This window comes from Peromyscus californicus, unplaced genomic scaffold (genome assembly GCF_007827085.1).
Source record: "Peromyscus californicus insignis strain IS unplaced genomic scaffold, ASM782708v3 Scaffold_6__1_contigs__length_162567912, whole genome shotgun sequence".
Lineage (NCBI taxonomy): Eukaryota > Metazoa > Chordata > Mammalia > Rodentia > Cricetidae > Peromyscus > Peromyscus californicus.
This window is the reverse complement of record NW_026294584.1, coordinates 69865102-69875438: the sequence shown is the minus strand read 5'-3', so window position 1 is coordinate 69875438 and position 10337 is coordinate 69865102. Positions and strand designations below refer to the sequence as shown.

General features: G+C 51.3%; 1 protein-coding gene across 1 annotated transcript; it reads left to right on the top strand.

Moving 5' to 3' along the window:
- Window positions 1-6535: 6535 nt before the first annotated feature.
- On the top strand, window positions 6536-8976 carry Hoxa10 (homeobox A10). The gene is made up of 2 exons (XM_052720807.1): window positions 6536-7520; window positions 8702-8976. Exons 1-2 carry the CDS (start codon window positions 6536-6538, stop codon window positions 8974-8976), a joined length of 1260 nt encoding a protein of 419 aa, XP_052576767.1.
- Window positions 8977-10337: the final 1361 nt, after the last annotated feature.

Below are 10337 nucleotides of genomic sequence, written 5' to 3'. Positions count from 1 at the left end.
CTCCAGCTCCCTCTCCGTTCCCTTGGGCAAAGAAAGATGCGGGCTTGCTCTTTGTTTGCTGCCTTTGAACTTCTGCCTTAAATTTGGACATCACCCATAACCTTGAGGGGCAGAGCTGAAAGGACAGAGCCTTTTGTTGCCACCCCACCCTCTTTCCAGCCACCCAGGCAGAGCCAAAGCAGCCAAGAGGGTCTCATTTGGAGAGAGGCCTTAGGCTCCAGACTCTGCTCTGTTTATTTGTTTGTGTGTTTGTCTAACTGGCGCGACGGGAGAAAGGGAGCTGAAAGGGGAGAGGGACAGACCCCCTAGATGAATGTCTAGGTTGATAGACACACTGAAAAGAACAAGGGCCCTCCTGGGGGGCTAAAGGGGGCGGGCAGGGAAGCCCGGTTTAGGAAAAGACTTCCTTTGGGATGGTTAAAGATTAACCAAAGTCTCTCAAGTTGCTAGAGAGAGTCTAGCCAGGAGAACTGCTTGCAGGCGGGCGGCGGGCGGGCGCGGGTTTGATTTCTGAGCCCTATAAAAGCCCATCCTCCGATGGCTGTGACAATGTGGTCGTAAACCCGTCCCGGGCCGGCCAATTTGCATATTTGGAATGCGCCGCTATAAACCCGGCTGGGGTTTTGCAGCAATTTCTTAGATGTAAAAATGAGATCTCAATAGCAGCGGGTTGGGCACATTCTCTTGCTCTTTCTCTGCCGGGAGCCAGCTTCCTTTTCTGGGCGGCAGGCTGGATCTCCAGCCTCGCCTAGGCCCGCAGCCGCCACGAGATGGCGCACTTCCGATCAATGTCAAAGCCGCCAGGGAGCCGGGAACCCCAGCGAGATTCTTGGCCTTTGTTCGCTTCTGATACTAAGAGCAGCACGGTTACGTTATTTCACTTGTCCGGCTCCCCTTCGTATTCAAAAAAAGGGAGCCTCGCGCTCAAGAAGTGATTGGGGTTGTAATTTAAAGCAAAGCGCCTTCGCTAGGCCTCTCCGCATCGCGGCGGCGTGGAGAGGCTGCTGCCCTTTGGCAGTGATTTCAGAAATGACTCAAGGTAAGTGGCCACAAGTTTATCAATTTCACTGTAGCAGAGGTGGGAGTGGGGACGTAGCTGATGCCTAAGCGAAGCTCCAGGCCATGATTGAGTTTGTGGGGTGATGAACGTTTGCCACCCTCCTACCCCCCCACCCCCCGCGCTCACTCCCCATAGCTCTCTATGGTTGGAAGCAGTGGGAGGCCTGAGTGGAAAAGTTGTCCGTTTTAGCTCCGTGCGCCAGGATTTCACCCAAGCTTCTCACCCCAGGCGATCTCTCGATTTTTGCCGAAATGTTCAGATCTGAATGCGTTAGATATATATGGTCGGAACCCAGGCGAAAGAGAATCAGCTGTGCTGGGATTAGGGCTGTTCAGAGAGAAAAAGAGATTGTAGACTAAGGAAAAGAAAGTTTCTCCTTGGAAACAATGGAGTGGTCAGCATCTGTGGCGATTAGAGCGGGTTTATTCCCTGGGGCAGCCCGCCAGAGGTTACCGGTTTTCTTGTAGGTGCTGACTAGAAGTCTGCCTAGCAGGCTAGAAATAAGCTTTGTTCCAAAAAAGGCCATTCAAAGAATGGGTTTTTTGGTTTTTTGTTTTGTTTTGTTTTGTTTTTGAGGATGTTGGAGACAGCCCCGTACTGCGTACTGCGTATTCGGAATGTGGCATCATAATACTGGTTGGCGTTTTCCAACAAAATCTAGCCTTTAAAACGAGGGGGGGTGTTATTGCATATTTTGCAAATTATACAAAAAACACATTGGTAAATATCGTTATATTTGTTTAAACGGCATGGAGGATCAAGTCTGACCCATTAGGCATTTGTTCAAGACTTTCATAAAACAAGTGGTTTTTGTTTTTAAATAACCAAAGTGCTTGCATTTTGAAGGCCAGATTGAAATCTCCTGTTCCTCCCATATTTACATTTTTATTTTAATATTTTTTCATTTGTTTCTCGAAATAGTTTCTTTCCACAAATATACCACACCATGGATGAGTAAAAAGAATTTCATAACAAATAGGTGCTGACTCTGTTCACATGTGTGTGAGCAAAAATCATGCTTATGAACGGCTAGTTTTGTAAAGCATGGGCTCCTAAGACGTGCCAGAAAAAAAGTCAGCCTGAGCAGAAACGAGGGCCCACCCTGTGAACTGCTGTTGCTGGGAACTTTTCTTACACTCCTGAGCTGCTGCCAGTCTTCCAGGCCAGAGCCATTTCTTCACCTACAAAACCAAGAACACTGGTACTTCAGGACTACCGACAAAAGGCCCCAATACTTCCCCCACTAAACTGCAAGGCCAGCTCGATGGTTGGATTTAGAGAAAAGAAAAATAGGAAAATATTTTAAGCTGAGGATAGAGTGAACGTTGTAGACAAGAAAAAAAAAATAACCCCACACATTAAACATCCCTGGAAATGTCAACATTCTTAAAGAACAGGAGAGGAATATTGCTTATGAAAAAATCTAGTTATTCATAAATGTATAACTGGGAGAATTTCTGAAATTTTGTTAATGCTGGACGTGCTGACGCTGTATTAATTTTTCACCATAAAGCTTCAACCCAGCTCTACAGCCCTCTGCAAAATCTGGAACACCCAAAAAATGTTGAGAATGGTCTCCATATACAAACTGATTTGTATTTCGTTCTCAGGACATAGGTTTTTTTGGGGGGGTAGTTTGTTGTTGTTTGTTTTGTTTTGTCCTAGTGAAAAACTCAACTTATTTTCATAATAAGGATGTATTTGGGGGCCTCACAAGGACCTGATCCGGAAGAGGAATCTGCTATCAAGTAAAATGCAGAGTAATCCTCAAACTTTCTTGATTCATGTGCCTGGCATTTCCTGTGGCTCCATGGAGCGAATGGGTGTTATCACCAGGTAGAAACCGGCAATATTTACTCCCGAACAAACACAGACTCTGGCAGTGGCGGCAGCAGGGTGATTGCTACACATGCCTGGTTAAGGCCAGCAGGCACCATGGGTTTTAGGTCAAAGGCATCTAGAGAAGGAAAAGGGAAATCAGCAGCTGAGAGGAAAGGCTAAGGAGAAAAGAAAGAAAGAAAAGGGAATTACTCTACTTAATCTCCTGGGGATGGTGAATCTCCGGAAAGCCAAGGAGCTCAGTAAACAGAATATTTTTATTGAGGAGGCTAACACCTCATTGTTGTGGTCTAGGGAGACACTGGAGCCTTCTGGGCGGCTGAGGGATGCCTGGGGCTCGGGACCACATTTACCTTGAGTTTCTGAGTCATTGTATTTACTTTGAGATCGCCACATCAGGCCAGTGGGCCAGATACCCCCACAGTATCCCATGGTAGGTAGGCTCTCCTGTTGTCCCCTTGCTCAGCAAGCCTCAGAAGGAGTAGAACAGAGCTCCCAGTCAGCATGGGATTTCCATGAAGGCTTACACGCTTAAACAAGGAAAGAAAGAAAGAGCTCAAATTAAACACCACCGTTTGGTTTCCTGCAAGCTGGGAAGTTACTGTTGAGGACAACACATCTGCTCTCCACAAAGGCTGATGAAGATCCAGTGCCAATGCCATGGTCTGTGAGGTTGGTAGCAGGCAATCTAAATTCCCCCAACCTTTAGCAGACGGCGGGCGGCCTTTATATGCAGTGCCCGAGCTGACTTTTTAACCTTGTTCAGCCTTTGCTGGCTTCTGGATCCCATCCAGCCTAGAAGCCCATTTGGCCATCCTACAAGGCCTTGGCTAGGACCTGCCTGAGCGGCTTGTAGCTGGGCACCTGGCTTGTTTTATCAGACAGATAGGAGAGTCCTGGATGCTTTAGAGAAATTGAAGAGAAGGCTTTTTTTTTTTTTTTTTTTGGCGGTGGTGGGGTGGGGTGGGGGTGTCTACAAACTCCTTGAAAATGATGGGTCAAATCATGGGAATGCAGATTTGGATTTTTCATATGATAAAGTCAGAACTACCCTTGGATTACTCAGAGGGCTCCTTGAATCCCTGGAAGGTTAAGGAAGATGCTATATCTGTATCACCATCTCCCTCTTTATTCTTGTAGCTTCTGCTGTCTCAAACACTCTCCAGTGGCCACTGGTCCTTTAAAAACCACAGTCAGGGAAGCTCCTTTTTGCATGTGATCCAGACAGGGACAGCTGAGGGCTCTAACCCTGGCCCCCAAGCCTGCTGGTCTGCTGCTGCTCCTTTTCCTCAAGGAACAGTCAGCGCTCTTGGAACCTCCTTCCCCACATAACAGCTCTCCAGAGAGGCATCTGAATAGCTGAAGAGCAAAGTGCCTTTTTTTTTCCCAGGCAGCCCCAGTTTCAGGGCATTTCCAGGTGATACGTTGAACACAAGAGTTCCACCAAGCCTGTGAACAGAGTAGGGACCCAGCATATCCTGGAAGCTTAAGGTAGGACCATAGGCTTCAATGCTCTGAAGCTTTGCAGCATTCTGGCTGTCTGGCTCTTTAGGCCTACCCATATTAAATTTGCCTTGGCCTTGGGTACAGAAGCAAAACAGATAGTTAACAATGTCTCACAGAGACCCAGCTCTTATTTTCCCGAGTGGCTGCTGCAGATTGAAGATTCCGGCAGCAGAGAGCTGATGCTCATCTGTGTTCCTATTCTCTCTCTCTCTCTCTCTCCTTTCTCATCTCCTTGTCTCCTTCTTCATCTCCCTCCGCCCCTCTTTCTTTCTCCACTCCTTTCTTTTCCATTCAGATGCTTAAATACCCAGCCCTACCAGAGTGTCACCTTGGGGAGACAGAGGTAGAAGTGACAGGGATGCCTCCCTCCTGTTAGCAGAAGCACGGATTCCTGGGCGCGGCTGGCCAAGCAGCTGCAAACAACCTCGGTTGCTTGAATCACAGAACCCAGAGGCTGGCCTCTACCTAGCTCCGTCTCCTCTGTGTTTTCACATTCAGGGTCCTCTCAGGGTTGTCTTTGTCCAGTGGCTGGATTCATTCTGGGAGGAACCAGAACATGACCATTTCAATGCAAGAGCCTTTCTCTGCTGTTTGCAGAGGCCTGAACAATGTAGTTGCTGGGATCGGGGCAGTCAGCAACTCTCCAGTTCCAACTGGAGCTGGCAGGCCCAGGGCATCCTGGAGACCTTGTAACCTTGTGGGTTACAGGTCAGGGGCAGAGCATCAACCGCACAAGCTCCACTGGATCTTGCCGGAAAAGGTCACATTTCCTGAGCTTGATATGAGGCACACACTTGGGGGTTAGCATGTGTCCCAGGCTGACCACTTGTAATTGCTTAAGAAAGCACCCCTGAGTCAAACCCAGTGTCTGCTAAGCAAAGCTCCTGGTCTCTGGAGTCTCTTATAACAGGGCCCAAACACAGCTTAGCCTTCCAGGGAATGGATTGCCTCATCACCACCTTGTTAAAATGTGCACGCTATACTCAAAATGGCTGGAACAAGAACTGCCCCAGCCATGTCTTGGGGGTGGGGTCCTGTTTGGGGTGGTGGAGGACAGCAAGACACGAGTGTAGTGACAGGTTTTTGTCATAACCTCAGGGAGCATAGTAATGCTAAGGATTACTAATGCTGACAGAAATCAGTGTGGTAGAGGTTTTTGCTGGACACATCCTTCCAAGGTTTCCCTTCCAGTTCCCCCAGTGCAGAAAGACCAGAAACCCAAGGCCAACATTCTAAATCCCCAAAGGAAGTGAATTTGGGACCCCTCGGGATGATGGGGAGTATGCATTTGACTCTGAACCGAGGGTGGTGGGAAGTCTTTGGCTGGGGTTGCCAGACCGTTGATTTTCACCTCACTGAGCCAGCTAGGCAAGGCTGGATGGCAGAAGTAGAGGCATGAACCGACTGAGCACGGTGAAGGAGAAAAATCCTGACTGGCCAAAGGATGGAGTAGGGAAGTTGTGAGCACTGGCTCAGGCGGCCGATCAGCCAATGCCTTTTCGATATTATTCTTTGTGCGATGCGGTCTAGCCAGCTTCCAGTTCACTGTGGCTTCTGGACACTCCGAGGGTCTTGACAGCCTTAGGACCACACCAGCCACTTTGAGGGAGCCAAATTTAAGAACTAGAACCAGCTCCAGGTCCAGAAATGAGTAGGACAGAGAGACTGCGACAGGGCCTGCTTAAATGATCAGGGGGCGACAGGGACTTATGGCCACTCCACAGCAGACATGGGAGCGCCCAAAGATGGCTGGGGTGCACATCATAAACACCCCACTTGTTAACAGCGCAGGGCCCAAGGGCGCTTCCAAATATATTCTTTGCTGGGGTGGGGTGGGGGGGCGAGTTGCAGGCTCAAGAGCCAGGTCCCCAGACCGCCACTTTGAGGCAGCCCCCACAGTTCTGGCCTTCGGGCCATAGGTGTCAGACGTGCGTGCGTCTTCTGGCCCATCAATACAGATTACATATTTATATCAATCGCGGGCTCCGAGGGCGCCCTCGGAGAGCGGCCCCGCGCCTACGAAACCAAACTGGGAGTGGTCGCGTGGAAACTCTGGCTCGGGATTGGCTGTGGGCGCCCGCCGCGGTGCGGGGGGATTGCTAATCGTATTCAGCATGTTTTGCACAAGAAATGTCAGCCAGAAAGGGCTATCTGCTCCCTTCGCCAAATTATCCCACAACAATGTCATGCTCGGAGAGCCCTGCCGCGAACTCTTTTTTGGTCGACTCGCTCATCAACTCAGCCAGAGGCGAGGCGGGTGGCGGTGGCGGTAGCGCGGGGGGCGGCGGAGGCGGCTACTACGCCCACAGCGGGGTCTACCTGCCGCCAGCCAGCGACCTGCCCTACGGGCTGCAAAGCTGCGGGCTTTTCCCCGCGCTGGGCAGCAAGCGCAATGAAGCGCCATCGCCCGGAGGCGGTGGCGGTGGCGGCAGCGGGGGCCTGGGTCCCGGGACGCATGGCTACGCGCCCGCGCCCCTAGACCTGTGGCTGGACGCGCCCCGCTCCTGCCGGATGGAGCCACCCGACGGGCCGCCGCCACCGCAGCCGCCACCCCAGCAGCAGCCGCCGCCCCCGCCGCAGCCGCCCCAACCCCCGCCACAGGCCACATCGTGTTCTTTTGCGCAGAACATCAAAGAAGAGAGCTCCTACTGCCTCTACGATTCTGCGGACAAATGCCCCAAAGGCTCGGCCGCCGCCGACCTGGCCCCTTTCCCGCGGGGCCCGCCGCCCGACGGCTGCACCCTGGGCGCCTCCAGCGGAGTGCCAGTGCCGGGCTACTTCCGCCTGTCCCAGGCCTACGGCACGGCCAAGGGCTTCGGCGGCGGCGGCGGCGGCGGCGGCGGCGGCACACAGCAGCTCGCCAGTCCTTTCCCTGCGCAGCCCCCGGGGCGCGGCTTCGACCCGCCGCCCGCACTGGCCTCGAGCTCAGCCGAGGCAGCCGGGAAGGAGCGAACCCTCGACTCCACGCCGCCGCCCACGCTGGTGTGCGCCGGTGGCGGCGGCGGCGGAGGCTCGCAGGGCGACGAGGAGGCGCACGCGTCATCCTCGGCGGCTGAGGAGCTGTCCCCGGCCCCTTCCGAAAACAGTAAAGCCTCGCCGGAGAAGGACTCCCTGGGTAAGCAGAGTGCCACCGAGGGCTCCAGGCAGGCGGGCAGACAGACAGACAGACCCACAAGGAAGGAGCAGAGGACCAGGAGCCCGCGCGGCAGCCGCAGGCCTTGGCCCAAGCTGAAGGCAGGCTGACCTTCTGAACTTGTTTTTAATATTTGGGCGTGGGGACGCTGTAAAAACCCATGTCCGGCTTAGTGCCCCACATCAAGACATCCATAGTGCTGGCCCCAGCTCACCCAGACTTGGGGGATGATGAGGACACCAGTGAGCAGCCCTCCTCCTGTGCATGCACTTTCTTGTGGCCCTGAGTACCCCCAAGCCCTGGTCCCCAGCCCAGCCTGCTCAGCGCGGCCCACGCGGGGGGAGGGGCAGGGAGGGAAAGTGGCTGGCCTGCAGATAGCACGGATGTTTGTAAGGCATCCAAAATAAGCAGCCGCCAGCGCCAATAAATAAGCCCATTAACCGGCGAAGTTCGAGTTTACGATCCCCCATGCCTTTTTCAAAGTTCCTGGAGGGGCGGGAATCCTGGTTGCAAGAAGAAGAAAAGGCAAATCCCGCCCGGACGCCTGGGCCCTGAACTGAAACCTAGAAGTGGCCATTTCCCTTCTCTTGGAATTCGGTGTCGCCCAGCTGCACACCCCAGTTTCTTGGAGAGACAGGGGCGGAACAGCCCTTGACCCCAGGATCGGTTTTTCGGGACTTCCCAATTGGCCCAACTATGTCCTTCTCTTCTGGCCTAGGGCAGTCTATGGGGCTAGGGTAAGCCAGCGAAGAGGCCGGCTTCTGGTCCAAATAAGCATCCCTCACCCCCAGCCTGGGGGCCGCAGGAAATGGTTCCCTGCCACTGGGTGAGAGGCAGAGAAAGGCGTTAAGTTCAAGATGTACGGCCTTGCCTACTCCGGCCTTTCATTCTCTAAGCGCCCCGCGGCGTGGTGTTAAAACAGGTGCCTGGAAAAAAAGTAGAGGGAAATGTAAATTGGGAGGACCCGGTGTGGATTTGAGGCCCACTCGATTTTGTCATGCCTTTTGGAGGGATTTCTTGTTCTCCGAAAGTCAAAGGAGGGCATAACCCTCTCTCTATGACTTCGGGCAACCCTCGAATGGGAAAGACCCGGAATTCACCCCCCTCGCACAGCCCGAGTGGCCTCGACTTAACCTTCCCTTCTGTATTCTCTTAAACTCCAGGCAATTCCAAAGGCGAAAATGCAGCCAACTGGCTCACGGCAAAGAGCGGCCGGAAGAAACGCTGCCCCTACACGAAGCACCAGACGCTGGAACTGGAGAAGGAGTTTCTATTCAACATGTACCTTACTCGAGAGCGGCGCCTAGAGATCAGCCGTAGCGTCCACCTCACGGACAGACAAGTGAAAATCTGGTTTCAGAATCGCAGGATGAAACTGAAGAAAATGAACCGAGAAAACCGAATCCGGGAGCTCACAGCCAACTTTAATTTTTCCTGATGAAACTTCCAGGCAATGCCGTGTTTTCGCTTCCAGAGCGCCTGTACCCCTCCTGCCTCCAGCCTCTGCCCCAGAACTCGCACCTGTACCGGAGCCCTGTTCCTCCCTTCCACACTTCGCCATCTCCCAGGCCGTTTCGTCTGTGCAGGGCTGGTTTGTTCTGACTTTTTGTTTCTTTGTCTGTTTGCTTGGTGTTGGTTTACTTGTTTTCTGGGGGAAAAGCCATATCGCTAAAATTCTATAGAGATTGAGATTGTCCTCACTGTCAAGTCCTGACTGGGCTGGGTTCGCTGCTAGAAACAGCCCCAGTACTCCTACATAGATCTGGTTTCCTGCCCAGCCCTGGGTAAACTTAGCCGGAAGCCCTAGGTCCCATTGTCGGGCGCTGAGGTGTCTGGCCTGAGGTCAATGGTGCAGGGAGCCGCCACCGGGTTCGCCAGCCTGGAGTGCTGCTGGGCTGTGTTTAATCAGGGAGTACAGGCCTGATTTCTCTTTTCTTCCTTCTTTTCTTCCTTGGCCAAGAGCAGAGAATCGAAACATGGACATGCAGGTTAGCTAAAGGGCTTGACCTGGCTGATTGAAAAAATGAGAAAGAAATAATCAGGAAGATTAATTTTCCTTCCTCTGTAAGATCTCCCAGCTTTAAATGAAAATAAAAATGGCCAAGAGAAGGAACCTTCTCTTCCGGTTTGCTAAGGTCTTGCTTGCCTGACTAAAATCCTTCATTTACCTTTGAATTTCCATATCCTGGCTGTTGATAAATAATGTAGGTTTGTTTATACATGTGGAATTAGTGGATTTTTTGCCATTAAAATTGTTACCAATGGGTAACACGCGAAAAGCACACCATGATTCTCCCTATCTTATGGGGTTGGTCTTTTTTGTTTGTTTTTGTTTGTTTGTTTGTTTTGCTTTAATTCCCTTTTTTTTTGTTTTGTAGGCTTTCTGAAATTCATGGAAGCCTAGGCGGGCTGGGGCAAGCAGATGAGAGAAGGGAGACATTGTTTGGATTTCCTTTATACTGTGAAGTTACAATGCATAAAAGGGTCAAACCTGTAGGTGCAGAAAAAGAAAAGACTATAAGTACAAATCTGTATAAATGTCTATTATTATGAAAAATTGCCAATCTTGTTTAAGCAAATGCATTCTATCATTATTATAAATGTTAGTTCTAGCTTTATTTACTTCAAATCTTAAATCAGAATAAATTAATATTGTATTGCTGCTGTGCGTGGAAAAAGATGATGTTTATGTTCTTATAGAATAAAAGCTGTGGAATGAAGCTTTTTAATTTTACCTCTTTTTTGACTTCTTATCTTCACCTTCTACTTTATCCTGTCCACCACTTTTACAACAGGAGG